General features: G+C 64.0%; 1 protein-coding gene and 1 long non-coding RNA gene across 4 annotated transcripts in view; both read left to right on the forward strand.

Moving 5' to 3' along the window:
• Window positions 1-9,218: 9,218 nt before the first annotated feature.
• KDM6B (lysine demethylase 6B) overlaps window positions 9,219-15,544 on the forward strand; it is a gene marked incomplete at its 5' end in the record, with an annotated part of 24,449 nt that continues 18,123 nt past the window's right edge. Inside the window, 2 exons of the mRNA XM_075071346.1 lie at window positions 9,219-9,452; window positions 12,218-12,310. Of these exons, the coding sequence (XP_074927447.1) occupies window positions 9,219-9,452; window positions 12,218-12,310 (327 nt within the window). The remainder of the gene's footprint in view (window positions 9,453-12,217; window positions 12,311-15,544) is intronic.
• Window positions 13,534-15,538, forward strand: LOC116839665 (uncharacterized). 3 transcript variants are annotated; one of them, XR_012656789.1, is made up of 5 exons: window positions 13,534-13,691; window positions 13,985-14,969; window positions 15,004-15,037; window positions 15,182-15,215; window positions 15,250-15,538. It is a non-coding gene; the product is annotated as an uncharacterized LOC116839665 (long non-coding RNA). The 3 variants fall into 3 exon arrangements; XR_012656787.1 differs by having other exon boundaries at window positions 13,985-15,037; XR_012656788.1 differs by having other exon boundaries at window positions 13,535-13,691; window positions 15,182-15,538.

Raw genomic sequence — 15,544 nt, forward strand, 5'->3', positions numbered from 1 at the left:
GCCATGGTCCCCGCCCCCCCCCATGTGAAGGAGGGAATCCCAGACCTGTTAACCCTTGGGGGGCCAGGGACTTCCCGGGCTGGGCGTGTGTGTCACTGTGTGTGTGTGTGGTGGGTCACTGGGGGGAGATCAGCCTGTATGTGTCACTCTGAGGGAGGGGGGGTGTCACTGTGGGGGGGGGTCAGCCTGTGTGTGTCACTCTGTGTGTGTGTGTCATGGTGGGGAGGTCTGCCCGTGTGTGTGTGTGTGTCTGCCCATGTTTGTGACCGTGATTGTGTGTCAGTGTGTGTGTGTGTGTGTCATGGTGGGAGGTCTGCCCGTGTGTGTCTGCCCATGTTTGTGACTGTGATTGTGTGTCACTGTGTGTGTGTGTGTGTCATGGTGGGAGGAGTGCCCGTGGGTGTGTGTCACTGTGTATGTGTCACGGTGTTTGTGTGTATCTGTGTCGCTGTGTGGTGGTCTGCCCATGTGTCACTTTGCCCCATGCATATGGCTCTGCCTGTGTATGGCTCACTCTGTGTGTGTGTGTGTGTGACACAAGGTTTGTGTGTGGCGGTCACGGTGCGTGTGGGTCTGCCAGTGTGTGTGTGTGTGAAATGCTGTGTCTATGCCTTTCTGTGTCACTGGGTCTGTGTGTCACTGTGTCAGGGGCCTGTCCGTGTGTGTGACAGTGATTCTGTGCGGGTGTGGGTGGGATGCCTGTGTCTGTAACCCTGTGTGTCTCTAGGTCATCGACTGACACTGTCACTGTGTGACATTGTGCAGTGCTGTCTCTGTCTCTTTGTGCTTCCTGCTTACCGTGGGACGCGGCGTGTGTGTGACCTTGTGTGATGCCGGGTGCGCGTGTCTCTATCGCCGTGATGCCGGTTGACGCTGGTTGTTTGACGCTGGGGGTGTGCAGGTCTGTGGCGGCCGGGGTGGGGGTGGGGGAGCGGTTGTGATAAGGCTTTTGCTCCGTGCACACGTGGGTTTCCAGGTGGCGCTGACTCAGCGCTGACGTGACTCTGACCCCCGAGGGGGTGGGGGTTCCCCGCCGCTTGTCGTCAGTGAATCTTCCCCCCGTTCCCCGGGGGTTTCTCAGGCCCAGACGGGGTGGATCCCCCCACCCCCAGGCTGGATCTAGGGCACCGCCCCTAGTGGGCCGGGGCTCGGCTTTCACTAAAGTCACGCACCCAGCTTCACAGCAGCCGTGCGAGGGGATACACGAGGGAGTGGGGCTGGATGCCCGGAGTGCAGGGGGCAGCTCGGAGCATATGGGGGGGCAGGTTTGGACTGTGGGGCTCATGAGGATGCATGAGGAGGGGCTGGTCGGGGAGGGGGGCGTGCACCCAGCTGGGGGCGTTCCTTTCGGTGCACGCACGTGTGTCTGGCTCCATGCGTGTGACGGTCTCCTTGTGTGACCCGCCCCCATATGCTCCAAGCTGTGGAGTGATCGCACGGGGAGGGAACCCCCCACCCGAGAACTCCCCCACCTCTGACTCATAGAAGGAGGCGGAGACAATTCAGGCCCCTCCCCCTAGTGCTGTCTGGTCCTACTCCCTCACCCCCTCAGCCCCTTGGGGTGCCCTCCTATTAGTGCCCCATTTCCCCTTGCACGGCACACACCTTTGCCCCCATTCACGCCCCCTTCACTCACACTCGGCCACGCGCAAGGCTGAGCACGCTTGCACGCCCGCATCCGGACACTCAGCCAGATGTGTGGCCCCACTGGCTTGTGCATGGCTCTGCTCATGCCAAGACACACTGACATGCACTGTCACTTTTGCACACTCATTTGCACACGCGTGCTCTCAGCTGCGCCACCATACCCGTGCAGATGTCCTCACATGCAAGGTCACTTTTGCACGTCCACACGCTTACATGCACAGTCACTGTGGCACACCCATTTGCACGGCCTGTGTTGTTCGCAACAGGTTTGCATGCATGTTTCACTTTGGCACACTCATGGCCTGCGTGCTTGGCCTCCACTGCCTGGTTGCACATTCCTCTCTCACAAGCATCTGCCCTCGCACACTCACTTATGTGCGCTCTCGCACATCAGTGTATCACCACCACCCCTGCCTGGCCTCTGTGAGTCAGGGCTGTTGCTTCCCTTTTCTAGTAAAGGCAGAACCCAGACAGGAACCCCGGGGCCGCTTCGGAGAATGTAGCCATGAAGGGGAAGGAAGAGGTCATTTCCCAACGCCCACCCCTGGGAACTCCCCCAGCACCTGGCAATGGGGCAGGGTGGGCACTGCCATCTCTAGGGGGCGCCGAGCCGGCCCCATGACTCAGAGGGGTGGGCAGTGGGGCACTGGAAGGTGCTGTTGTCTCTCTGCCTCAGGTCCTTCCTGGCAGCCGCCAGTGGGCACCGCTCGGCTTCCCGGCCTGCGTGGGCGGGACGGAGATTCCCTCCGTCAGGCACGGCAGGGAGGGGCCAGGCGGCCGGGCTTACCCCGCCCACGCCCAGAGCCGCCGCCAGAGCTCATGGGGAGCCCGGCCGGTCACTGGTGCCATGCCCAAGAGCGCAGGGGTGTGGGGCGCGCCGCCCCCTGCTGGTGTGAGGAAGTTCACGCAGCGCTGCCCCCTGCTGGTGTGTGCACATGTGTGTGTGCACGCAGCGCTGCCCCCTGCTGGGGTGTGTGTGTGTGGATGTGTTCACGCAGCGCTGCCCCCTGCTGGTGTGTGTGTGTGCACGCAGCGCTGCCCCCTGCTGGTGTGGATGTGTTCACGCAGCGCTGCTCCCTGCTGGTGTGGGGGTGTTCAAGCGGCACTGCCCCCTGCTGGTGTGTGTGTGTGGGGGGTGTTCACACAGCGCTGCCCCCTGCTGGTGTGTGTGTGTGTGTGTGAGTGTGTGCACGCAGCGCTGCCCCCTGCTGGTGTGGATGTGTTCACGCAGCGCTGCCCCCTGCTGGTGTGGGGGTGTTCACACAGCACTGCCCCCTCCTGGTGTGGGTGTGTTCACTTAGCGCTGCTCCCTGCTGGTGTGTGTATGTGTGTGGGCTGTTCATGCAGCGCTGCCCCCTGCTGGTGTGTGTGTGTGTGTTCACGCAGCGCTAACCCCTGCTGGTGTGTGTGTGTGTTCATGCAGCACTGCCCCCTGCTGCTGTGGGGGTTTGGGGGTGTTCACGCAGTGCTGCCCCCTGGTGGTGTGTGTGTTCATGCAGTGCTGCCCCCTGCTGCTGTGGGGGTGTTCACGCATCACTGCCCCCTGCTGCTGTGGGGGTGTTCACGCAGTGCTGCCCCCTGCTGGTGTGGGGGTGTAGGGGTGTTCACGCAGCACTGCCCCCTGCTGGTGTGGGGGTGTTCAAGCAGCGCTGCTCCCTGCTGGTGTGTGTGTGTGGGGGGTGCGTTCACACAGCGCTGTCCCCTGCTGGTGTGGGGGTGTTCACACAGCACTGCTCCCTGCTGGTGTGTGTGTGTGTGTGTAGGTGCGTTCACACAGCGCTGTCCCCTGCTGGTGTGGTGTTGTGGGGGTGTTCACGCAGCGCTGCCCCCTGCTGGGGTGGGGGTGTTCACGCAGCGCTGCCCCCTGCTGGGGTGTGTGTGTTCATGCAGCACTGCCCCCTGCTGGTGCGTGGGTGTGTTCACCCAGTGCTGCCCCAGCTGGTGTGTGTGTGTGTGTGTGTGTGTGTGTGTGTGTGTATGCAGTGCTGCCCCCAGCTGCTGTGTGTGTGTGTGTGTGTATATATATATACGCAGTGCTGCTCCCTGCTGGTGTGTGTGTGTTCATGCAGCGCTGCCCCAGCTGATTTGTGTGAGTGTGTGTATATCCAGTACTGTTTCCTGTTGGTGTTTGCGTGTTTATGTGTGTGTGTCCGTGTCCATGCAGTGCTGACCCCCGTTGGAGTGTGTGTGTTTTTCCAGCAATGTCCCCTGCTGAGGTGTGTGTGTGCAAGCGTGTCTGACACGAGTGTCGTGCCACACGATCCCCTGCACGCTTCCTCTCTGCTCGCACACACATCATGGGCCAGCCCCGAAATTCTCACAGCGCGGGATGGACCATGACGACAGCAGGGGGTGGGGGCATAGGGAGAGAGGAAGGCGCGTGTGAATGTACAGAGCATGTGTGCACATCTGGGCATGGAGCGATCATGTGTATAAACATGCAGCGCACAAGTGTGCTCCTGTGCCCAAGGAGCTCACACACGTGTGTGAAAGTGAGCGTGCATGGGGCGTGAGTAGGTGGCAGAGTCTGGGAGCCTCAAGTACATGGCATGGGTCTGGCACACGTGTCATTGGCATGAATACATGTCCTTGTCACTGGTTGGCATGTCCCTGGCATGTTTGTGTTGTTGGCATGTTGTTGGCATGTTCACATGTGGCAGACAGGGCTCTCTATCCACACGCGGGTGGCATGTCCGAGCGTGGTTGGTGTGCCCGGGTGCCATGGGTGTCGCATGTCACTGGCCTGTGCCAGGCAGCAGCCATCCCTCCAGGATCTCCCTTGGGAGCGTACGTCTGCCCCGCCCGCTTCCTGCTCCGGTCCCAAACTTAGCTCCCGGGCTGCAGCCACTTTTAGCTCCGCTCCGCCCCCCGAGCCGTGTGCGTCACCTCCCCTCTGGAGCCCAGAGCGGGGGCACCCCCCGCCAACGTGCCCCATGTCTGTCACCCACCACCCCCCTGCCCCGCTCCGGTCCCGGAGAGGGGGGGAGCTGGGGGCGGGGGTGTCGTCTGGGCGGCATCCGTCTGGCGTGACAGGGCCGGGGTGAGTCACGGAGCCCAGGGAGGGGCAGAGCCAGCGGCTGCGGCTCACCCCCCCCTCCCCACCTGCTGCACCGGGCGAGAGCCCGTGTGTGGGTCCTTCGCTGTGTGCGTCGCCGTGTGACATCTCGTCTGCCCCATGTGCCCGCCCCACGGCCCCCCGCTGCCCCTTAGTCCTGCCCCATGGGGACCCATTGCCCCTCGGTCCCACCTCACAGCCCTCCACTGCTCCTCAGCCCTGTCCATGGGGCCCCACTGCTCCTCAGTCCCGCCCCATGGCCCCCCGCTGCCCCTTGGTCTCACCCCACGGCCCCCCACTGCTCCTCAGCCCCATCCATGGTGCTCCATGGGCCCTCCGCTGCCCCTCGGTCCTGCCCCAGGCACCCCCGCTGCCCCTCGGTCCCACCCCACAGCCCCCCACTGCTTTTCAGCCCTGCCCCATGGGGCTCCATGGGCCCCCCACTGCCCCACAGTCCCACCGCCATGGGGGCCCCACTGCCTCGGTCCCGCCCCCACTGCCCCCCCGTCTCGCCCCATGTGGCCTCACTGCCTCAGTCTCATCCTCCCGCCCCCGCGCCCCTTGATCGCTGCCCAAGGGCCCCGCTGCCGCCTCAGCCCTGCCCAACGGCGCCCCTGCTGGCCTCCTGTTTGCCCCCGAAGCGCCCCACCGCGGCATCCCAGCAGATTCACGCTCATGTTGCGTCTTGCTCCTCCCGGGATTCCCATGGGCTCTCCCGCCCCTCGACCACGCGCCGCCAGTGACCCTCTGGCTCCCATTGGTCTTTCCAGGCTGCGCTAAGAGGCCGGATGGGGATGATGATTGGCAGCCAGAGGAGGGGCGCCGCGTGAATTGGCCGATCTGGAGAGGTCGCCAGGTGGGTCCGTGAGGTGGGGGAGAGGTGGAGTGGGAGGGGTTAACCCCACACTCAGGTGGGCGGAGCCCAGTAGCAAAAGTGCCCCTCCCCCACATTGTGTCTCAATGGGCTGCCCTGCCCTGCCGGGCCTGGAGCCCCCTCCCCCCGTTATCCCCATCCCGGCCGGACCCCCCTCCATTATCCGCCGGCCCGGCCTGGACCCCCCCCCCCCCCATTATCCCGGCCTGGCCTGGAAGGCCCCCCTCCTCCGTTAATCCGTCCCGGCCTGGCCCCTGCGTAGACGTCCCGTACCCCCCCCACCTTATCCCGGCCCTGGCTGGACACCACCCCGTTAGCCCATCCAGGCCTGGACCCCCCCCCCCGATTAACCCGTCCCGGCTGGGACCACCCCCTTTTAACCCTGTCCTGGACCTATACCGTCTCATCTACCACTGGCCTGCCGTGGACACCCCCCCCTTATCCCCATCCTGGCCTGGGACCCCCTCCCCCTTAACCCCATCCTGGCCTGAACCACCAGCCCTTGTTAACGCTGTCCCTGACCGTACCTCTCATTAACCACTGTCCTGGCCTTGGGCCCCCCCCGTTAACCCCGTCCTGACCTGGAACCCCCCTGTTAAACTTCATCGGCCTGGACCCCCCTCCCCCTGTTAACGCCCATCCTGGCCTGGACACCCCCCCGTTAAACCCCGTCCCGGCCGGACCCCCCCATTAACCCGTCCTGGACCTACCCCTCATTAACCCTGTCCCGGCCGGGCTGGACCCCCCTGTTTAACTTCGGTCCGGGCCTGGACCCCCCCCATTAACCCGTCCCGGCCTGACCTCTCCCCCCGTTAACTCATCCGGGCCATTACACCTTGTCCCAGCTGGACCCACCCTCCCCCCCAGTAACCCCGTCCTGGCCTGGAACCACCCCCCCGTCTAACCTGTCCTGGACGCCTATCCCCCATTAAACCCTGTCCCAGCCTGGGACCCCCCGTTAACCCTTTTCCGCCTGGACTCCCCGTTAACCCCGTGCCTACCGTGGCCCCACGCCCCTTACCCATCCTGGCCTGGACACCCCCTCCCCCTGTTGACTCCATTTGGCCTGGGACCCCCCCCATTAACCCCATCCTGGCTGGACCCTCGTTAATGCTCATCCTGGCCTGGCACCCCCTCCCCTGTTGACTCCACTCTTGCCTGGGACCCCCCATTAACCCGTCCTGGCCTGGACCACCCCCATTAACCCTGTTCTGGACCCTGCCCCCCATTAACCCGTGTCTCGGCCTGGGACCACCCCTGCCCCCTGTTAACCCTGTTCCGGCCTGGACCCCATTAACCCCGTCCTGTCCTGGACCCCATGTTAACCCTGGCCTGACCCTACCCCAGATTAACCCCATCCCGCCTGGGACCACCCCTCGGTACACACTGGCCGGCTTGAGCCCCCCATTACCCCATCACTGGCCTTGGGCCTCCAAGCCCGTCCTAGCCTGGACTTAACCCTGTCCTGGCCTGACTCTAGCCCCCTCCCTTCCCCCGAGGTGGACTCCCGCCCCCCATGCCTGGACGCCCGCTCTCCCCACAGACGTCTATGAGGCTGTGAGCCATTTCCCAAACGGCGCCGGGGGAGTCTCAGCCAGGAGGAAGCCGCGGGGGCCCGCCCATCGCTCGCACCCGGGGGGGCGGTAGGAGGGCGACAGAAGGCTCATCCAAGCGCAGCAGAAGTGGTGAGGTCCGGCCAGGAATGGGGGGCGGAGGGGCGGAGAGGGGACTGGGATTGGTGGGGGGGCGGTGGGGAGGGGCTGTCAAGGAGTAGGAGAGGAGGAGGATGTCGGGGGATGCGGGGCAAGCAGGGAGGGACTTGAGGAAGGGAGGGGGTGAGGAGGGGGAGGGGATGTCGAGGCAGGTGGGACGCGAAAGGGGGCAGGATGTTGAGGAGGCCTTGGGTGAGGGAGGGGAGGGGAAGGGATGTCGAGGCCGGTGGGGAGCAGTAAAGGGGCAGATGAAGAGGGGACTGGAGGGGAGGGAGAGGGCAAGGGGAGCCGACGTATGTCGAGAGCGTGGGGCAAAAAGGGCAGGATGAGGGTGAGGAGGGATCTTGGGGTGGGGAGGGATGTAAGGGGCAGGTGGAGCAGGAAAGGGGCAGGATGAGGGTGGGTGGAGGGACTTTGGGCAGGGAGGGTGGGGATGCGGGCTGGTGGGGCAGAAAGGGGCAGGATAGGGTGGGGAAGGGGACATCGGGGCAGGAGAGGGAAGGGGATGTAGAGGCAGGTGGGACATGAAGGGTGCAGGATGAGGTGGGGGGGACGTTGGGATGGGCGGTTGTGGGAGGGGACTTGGGGCACGGATGAGGGGTGGAGGGACACGGGGAGTGAGGGGGGCAGCGGGAGGGGAACTTGGGGGCAGGATGAGGGTGGTGGAGGGACCATCGGAGGATGTGAGGGGGGCAGGGGGGGGACTGGGGCAGGATGAGGGTGCGTGGAGGGACGTCGGGGGAGGTGGGGGGCAGGGGAAAGGGATCTTGGGGGCAGGATGAGGGTGGGTGGGGAATCCGGGGGGGGAAGGTGGGGGGCGGGGCCAAGGGGGGGGAGAGGGAGGGGAAAAACCCTTGGGGGCAGGTGAGGGTGGATGAGAGGGGACGTTGGGGAGGTGGGGGGGCAGTGGGAAGGGACTTGGGGGCAGGATGGGTGGTGGAGGGGATGTCGGTGGAGGTGAGGGCGGGCAGGTGGATATCGGGATGGAGGAGGGGACCGACGGGGGTATGAGAATGGGGGCAGGGCAGTGCCCTGCCCCGTCTGGGTGGCGGAGGACCCGGGGGGGGGCTCAGGTGTACCCCCGCCCACCCCCCGTCTCCGACAGGCCCTGGATGCATCGGCGCCGATGGAACAGCGGGGGGGCCGGGCCGGACGGGATCCTTCGTCTCAGCAGCCTAGCTTGCGGCGGGGCCTGAACCCTGCCCACTCCGCCCAGTGGCTCCAGGGCGGAAGGGTGCAGTCCGCTGGGACACCGCCCCCCGGGGGGAGCTCGCCCATCTGCCGGCCACCCCTGCCTGATGGGGCAGAGAACCCAGCAAATCCTGTGAGGGGGGGGGGGGGCACCAGAACTGGGCTGGAGCCGGCGCCCTAGAGGGGACAGGCCCCTGCCCCATTCCCTGCCCCCCGAACCAGCCAGTCCCCGCCATGGGGCGGAGGGGCTAGCGCCCCGAGGAGACAGGCCCTGGGCCACCATCCCCCAAACTTCAGGCCCGTACCTCTCTCCGTTAACTATCTCTCGTTCCTGTCCGCCCAGGTGCCTGCCACATCGGACAGCCCGCAGCTTTTTTGCCCCCCCCAACATTTTCCTCCCCCGGTTTCCAACCTTCATGCACTAATATCGGCACCCAACAAACCCTATTTCCCCTTGGGTAAGTCTTGCTGCTCGCAATCTCCGGACACAGGGTCGGGGGAAACCATCCCAGAGCGGGGAGAGAACCCACGGAGTCCTGGCATCCCCGCCCCCCGCGTGCTCTAACCCCAGCCCCTACTCCGCCTCCAGAGCTGGGGAGAGACCCCAGGAGTCCTGGCTCCCAGCCCCCCCTGCTCTAACCACCAGCCCCACTCCCATCCAGCGCCAGGGCACGAAACCAGGAGTCCTGCCCACCCTCCGCGGGCACACTGAGTCTGACGCGGTCTCTGCCCCCTCCCCTGCAGGAACTCTGCCCCCCGGCCCCTGCATGGCAAGCTGGAGGCCATCCACGGCTGCGTGCAGGCCCTGCTGCGGGACCCGGTGCAGCCACAGCTGTGGGAGCAGCTGGGGCAGGTCTACGAGTCGGAGCAGGACTGGGAGGAGGCCGTGCGGTGCTACCAGAACGCGGCCCGCTACCAGCGCGACTATGGCAGCTACAGTGAGATCAGTGCCCGCATCGGGCGCCTGCAGCAGGTGGGGCCAGCCTGGGGGCCCATTGCGCTGATCTGGGGTGGGGGAGTCTGGGCCCAGAGGCCCATTGCACTGATCTGGGGCGGGGGTCTGGGCCCAGAGGCCCATTGCATGGATCGGACGTGGTGGTTCTGGGCTTTGTCACAAGATTTAGCGACATTTTGGTTTCCCGCGTGAGCAAATCAGTGTGGCAGTGACCCCGTGAGAAATCTAGCCACCTTTCACTGCCCGTGCAAAGAGAGAAATCACCATCGCTATCCCCCAGCGCATTCACCAGCAGCTCAAGCGCGCTCGTCAAACCTTCCATCGCACGCCCGGGCAATGTTACTTCTCTGCGGCGCGGCGAGGAAAAGATGTTGGTCAGGGGCTAATTCAAGGCAGGCGCGCTTTGGGAGCGAGCGGTCTGTTCGCTTAGTTGTACCCAGATGTCATCTTTCTCGCCGCTCCGCAGTTGGAACCGGAGACGAGGCAGCAAGGATCCTGGCACGGCCGGCCAGCAGGGTGGGATGAGATGGGATCAGAAGAGGAGCTAGATTGATTTCGGTTCCCCTTTACTGTGTCCCCCGGGAGTAGCTGCCTGGCTGTTGTCAGAAATCACACTCTGAAAGCAGGTCGGGATTGGAAAGGGGTCAGGCTAGCAGATTTTTATTTTTAAATCTACTTGACTGGCTGCAGTGCCGAGCTAAGGTCAGGAAAACGAGCTCACGTCAGGCGAGTTCAGGTCAGGCGAACGAGCTCAGGTCAGGCGAACAAGCTCAGGTCAGGCGAGCTCAGGTCAGGCGAACGAGCTCAGGTCAGGCAAACGAGCTCACATCAGGCGAGCTCAGGTCAGGCGAACGAGCTCAGGTCGGGCAAACGAGCTCAGGTCAGGTGAGCTCAGGTCAGGTGAACGAGCTCATGTCAGGTGAATGAGCTCACGTCAGGTGAGCTCAGGTCAAGTGAATGAGCTCAGGTCAGGAGAACAAGCTCAGGTCAGGCGAACGAGGTCAGGTCAGGCGAGCTCAGGTCAGACGAATAAGCTCAGATCAGGCGAGCTCAGGTCTGGAGAACGAGCTCAGGTCAGGCGAACTCGGGTCAGGCGAACTCGGTCACGTCAGGCAAACAAGGTCACGTCAGGTGAGCTCAGGTCAGGCGAACGAGCTCACGTTAGTCGAGCTCAGGTCAAGTGAATGAGCTCAGGTCAGGCGAGCTCAGGTCAGGTGAGCTCAGGTCAGGCAAGCTCAGGTCTGGTGAACGAGCTCACGTCAGGCGAACTCAGGTCACGCGAATGAGCTCAGGTCAGGTGAGCTCAGGTCAGGTGAACGAGCTCAGGTCAGGCGAGCTCAGGTCAGGCGAGCTCAGGTCTGGGGAACGAGCTCACGTCAGGCGAACTCAGGTCAGGCGAACGAGCTCAGGTCAGGCAAACTCAGGTCAGGCGAATGAGCTCAGGTCAGGCGAACTCAGGTGAGGCGAATGAGCTCAGGTCAGGCAAACGAGCTCAGGTCAGGCGAACTCAGGTCAGGCGAATGAGCTCAGGTCAGGCGAACTCAGGTCAGGCGAATGAGCTCAGGTCAGGTGAACGAGGTCAGGTCACGCGAATGAGCTCAGGTCAGGTGAACTCAGGTCAGGTGAATGAGCTCAGGTCAGGCGAACTCAGGTCAGGTGAATGAGCTCAGGTCAGGCGAACTCAGGTCAGGTGAACGAGCTCACATCAGGCGAGCTGAGGTCAGGCCAGGCGAACACCCAGGCTCTGGGCCCTGCCTGGCAAGCAGAGGAGGCTCGGCTGAAATTAGCCGCCCAGAAGAGCGCAGAAGGGATTTGATGAACACGACAGAGGTGCTTGCGAATGCTGTTCTGACTGTACTTGCCTAGCTGTGGGTGTGTGCGTGGGTGTGGGTGTCATTCGCTGTGTAATTCTCTGGAAATTGTGTTCAGTGACATTGTTGGCTTTTTTTGAGAGCTTAGACAGCGACACCTAGTGACTGCTATGTGGAGTTTGGCAACACCCGGGTGGGTCCATTGGGCTGATCGGGGTTGATGGTTCTGGGCCGGGTAGGTCCATGGGGCTCATTGGGGGAGGGAGGTTCTGGGCCAGACGGGCCCATTGGGCTGATTGGGGATGATGGTTCTGGGCTGGGTAGGTCCATGGAGCTGATTGGGGGCGGGTGTTCTGGGCCGGGTAGGCCCATTGGATTTATTGGGGGGGGCGGGGTTCTGGGCTGGACTGGCCCATTGGCCTGATCAAGGAGGGGGGTTCTGGGCCAGACAGGTCTATTGGACTGATCGGGGATGATGGTTCTGGGCTGGACTGGCCCATTGGCTTAATGGAGGGAGGGTGTTCTGGGCTGGACGGGCCCATTGGACTGACCGGGGATGATGGTTCTGGTCCGGGTAGGCCCACTGGCCTGAGCGGGGGTTGGGGGTGGGTGGTCTGGGCTGTGTGGGCCCATTGGATTGACCGGGGGAAGGGGATTCTGGTCCGGACTGGCCCATTGGATTGATTGGGGGAGAGGGGTTCTGGGCCGGACTGGCCCATTAGATTGATTGGAGGAAGGGGGTTCTGGGCCGGACTGGCCGATTGGATTGACTGGGGGAGGGGGGTTCTGGGCTGGACTGGCCCATTGGATTGATTGGGGGAGGAGGGTTCTGGGCTGGACTGACCCATTGCACGGATGGGGGGGAGGTGGTGGGAGGAGGGTACCGGTCAGGGAGGTGCCGGGGGGGAGGTGAGTTGGTCACCCTGGCACTGGGCTCCCCCCCCGACTCACGTCTCTCCCGCCCCCCGCCAGGCTCAGCTGTGGAATTTCCACTCGGGCTCGTCCCATCACCGGAACAAGGCCCTGCCCCCCCTGCAGCAGGTGTGGAACCTCCTGCACCTCGAGGTGAGCAGCTGGCGGGGCGGCGTGCCCGGGGGGGGACCGGCGGAAGGGGTGGGGAGCAGTGGCTCTGGTGGGGGAGATTGGTTCAGGGTGTCGTTCTCACCTCCCCCATCCCCCCACAATCGTTCCCTCGGCGCCCGCCCCCCTCATTTGCCCCAGAAAGCGGAAATTTCTCAGCCAAGCGCAGCCCCCAGCTGAAGCGGCCCGGCGGTCCCCACCATCATGGAGCCCCCCTAGGCTGCAGCCCATCCCCCCCGGCACCACACGGCCCACCTTCCGGCCAACAGCGAGCTGTCCAGCCACCATAAAGAGGAGGAGCGAGCGTCCAGCCCCGAGCAAGGACTTAGCTGGAAGGGAGGGCAGGAGGGGGAAAGGTTGGGACCCCAAGGCAGGATTGGAGGGAGGGGAGTCCCAGGCGTGTTTATGGGGAAGGGAGGAGGGTGACCACGGGGATGTAGGGAGGGAAGGGAGGGGGAGGGGTCCTCAGGGCAAACGCCGGGGACATGGGCGAAGGAGTTCTCTGCGGTGGTTGTGGAGGTAGAGGGGGAGGGGGGATCGCCGGGAGTGGTGTGGCGGTAGGGATGAGGGAGAGGGGGTTCCCGAGCAGGCGGAGGAAAGGGGGGATCCAGGGGGATGTGGCGGAAGGGAGGGGTCCCCGGGGCAGGGGGGGAGGGGGACCCAGGGGCAGGCGGGGGGAGGGGTGACGGAGTTCCCAAGGCTGGATGTGGTGATGGAGGGGGGAGAGGAACCCAGAGGCAGGCGAAGAGAGCCCAGGGGCATGGGGGGGGATCCCCAAGGGGTCGGTCTCCCCTGAGCTACCCGGGCTAAGTGCAGGGCAGACCCGTACCCCGCTCACCCCCCTCCTCCCACCCCACAGAGCGGAACGTGGCCGGGCAGCCCCCCAGGGGACCCCACTACCAAGCCTGACCCAAGCCCGGCTGTGGAACCCCCTCCATGGTGACACGTGGGGACTGAGCGCAAGAACGTGGCTGCGCCGGAGAGACAGGTACCCCACCCGCCCTCACCACTCTGTGCTCTGTGCACACGCGTAGTCACACACACAGCACACGAGTGAGGGTGTGTGGGGCACAGAACTGGCTGGAGCCGGCGCCCCCTAGAGGGGACAGGCCCCTGCCCCATTCCCTGCCCCCCGAACCAGCCAGTCCCCGCCATGGGGCCGGAGGGGAGCTAGCGCCCCTCGAGGAGACAGGCCCTGGGCCCCATCCCCCAAACTTCAGCCCGTACCCTCTCTCCGTCTAACTATCTCTCGTTCCTTGTCCCCCAGGTGCTCTGCCAGCATCGGACAGCCCCAGCTGCCCCCACATCTCCCGTCACCTCATGGCACTAATATCGGGCACCCCAACAAACCCTATTTCCCCTCTGGGTAAGTCTTGCTGCTCGCAATCTCCGGACACAGGGTCGGGGGAAAGCCCATCCCAGAGACGGGGAGAGAACCCAGGAGTCCTGGCTCCCGCCCCCCCGCTGCTCTAACCACCAGCCCCTACTCCCCTCCCAGAGCTGGGGAGAGAACCCAGGAGTCCTGGCTCCCAGCCCCCCCCTGCTCTAACCACCAGCCCCCACTCCCATCCCAGCGCCAGGGAGAGAACCCAGGAGTCCTGCCCCACCCCCTCGCCGGGCACACTGAGTCTGACGCGGTCTCTGCCCCCTCCCCTGCAGGAACTCTGCCCCCCGGCCCCTGCATGGCAAGCTGGAGGCCATCCACGGCTGCGTGCAGGCCCTGCTGCGGGACCCGGTGCAGCCACAGCTGTGGGAGCAGCTGGGGCAGGTCTACGAGTCGGAGCAGGACTGGGAGGAGGCCGTGCGGTGCTACCAGAACGCGGCCCGCTACCAGCGCGACTATGGCAGCTACAGTGAGATCAGTGCCCGCATCGGGCGCCTGCAGCAGGTGGGGCCAGCCTGGGGGCCCATTGCGCTGATCTGGGGTGGGGGAGTCTGGGCCCAGAGGCCCATTGCACTGATCTGGGGCGGGGGTCTGGGCCCAGAGGCCCATTGCATGGATCGGACGTGGTGGTTCTGGGCTTTGTCACAAGATTTAGCGACATTTTGGTTTCCCGCGTGAGCAAATCAGTGTGGCAGTGACCCCGTGAGAAATCTAGCCACCTTTCACTGCCCGTGCAAAGAGAGAAATCACCATCGCTATCCCCCAGCGCATTCACCAGCAGCTCAAGCGCGCTCGTCAAACCTTCCATCGCACGCCCGGGCAATGTTACTTCTCTGCGGCGCGGCGAGGAAAAGATGTTGGTCAGGGGCTAATTCAAGGCAGGCGCGCTTTGGGAGCGAGCGGTCTGTTCGCTTAGTTGTACCCAGATGTCATCTTTCTCGCCGCTCCGCAGTTGGAACCGGAGACGAGGCAGCAAGGATCCTGGCACGGCCGGCCAGCAGGGTGGGATGAGATGGGATCAGAAGAGGAGCTAGATTGATTTCGGTTCCCCTTTACTGTGTCCCCCGGGAGTAGCTGCCTGGCTGTTGTCAGAAATCACACTCTGAAAGCAGGTCGGGATTGGAAAGGGGTCAGGCTAGCAGATTTTTATTTTTAAATCTACTTGACTGGCTGCAGTGCCGAGCTAAGGTCAGGAAAACGAGCTCACGTCAGGCGAGTTCAGGTCAGGCGAACGAGCTCAGGTCAGGCGAACAAGCTCAGGTCAGGCGAGCTCAGGTCAGGCGAACGAGCTCAGGTCAGGCAAACGAGCTCACATCAGGCGAGCTCAGGTCAGGCGAACGAGCTCAGGTCGGGCAAACGAGCTCATGTCAGGTGAGCTCAGGTCAGGTGAATGAGCTCATGTCAGGTGAATGAGCTCACGTCAGGTGAGCTCAGGTCAAGTGAATGAGCTCAGGTCAGGAGAACAAGCTCAGGTCAGGCGAACGAGGTCAGGTCAGGCGAGCTCAGGTCAGACGAATAAGCTCAGATCAGGCGAGCTCAGGTCTGGAGAACGAGCTCAGGTCAGGCGAACTCGGGTCAGGCGAACTCGGTCACGTCAGGCAAACAAGGTCACGTCAGGTGAGCTCAGGTCAGGCGAACGAGCTCACGTTAGTCGAGCTCAGGTCAAGTGAATGAGCTCAGGTCAGGCGAGCTCAGGTCAGGTGAGCTCAGGTCAGGCAAGCTCAGGTCTGGTGAACGAGCTCACGTCAGGCGAACTCAGGTCACGCGAATGAGCTCAGGTCAGGTGAGCTCAGGTCAGGTGAACGAGCTCAGGTCAGGCGAGCTCAGGTCAGGCG

The sequence above is a fragment of the Chelonoidis abingdonii genome, chromosome 11 (assembly GCF_003597395.2).
Source record: "Chelonoidis abingdonii isolate Lonesome George chromosome 11, CheloAbing_2.0, whole genome shotgun sequence".
NCBI classification, from domain to species: domain Eukaryota; kingdom Metazoa; phylum Chordata; order Testudines; family Testudinidae; genus Chelonoidis; species Chelonoidis abingdonii.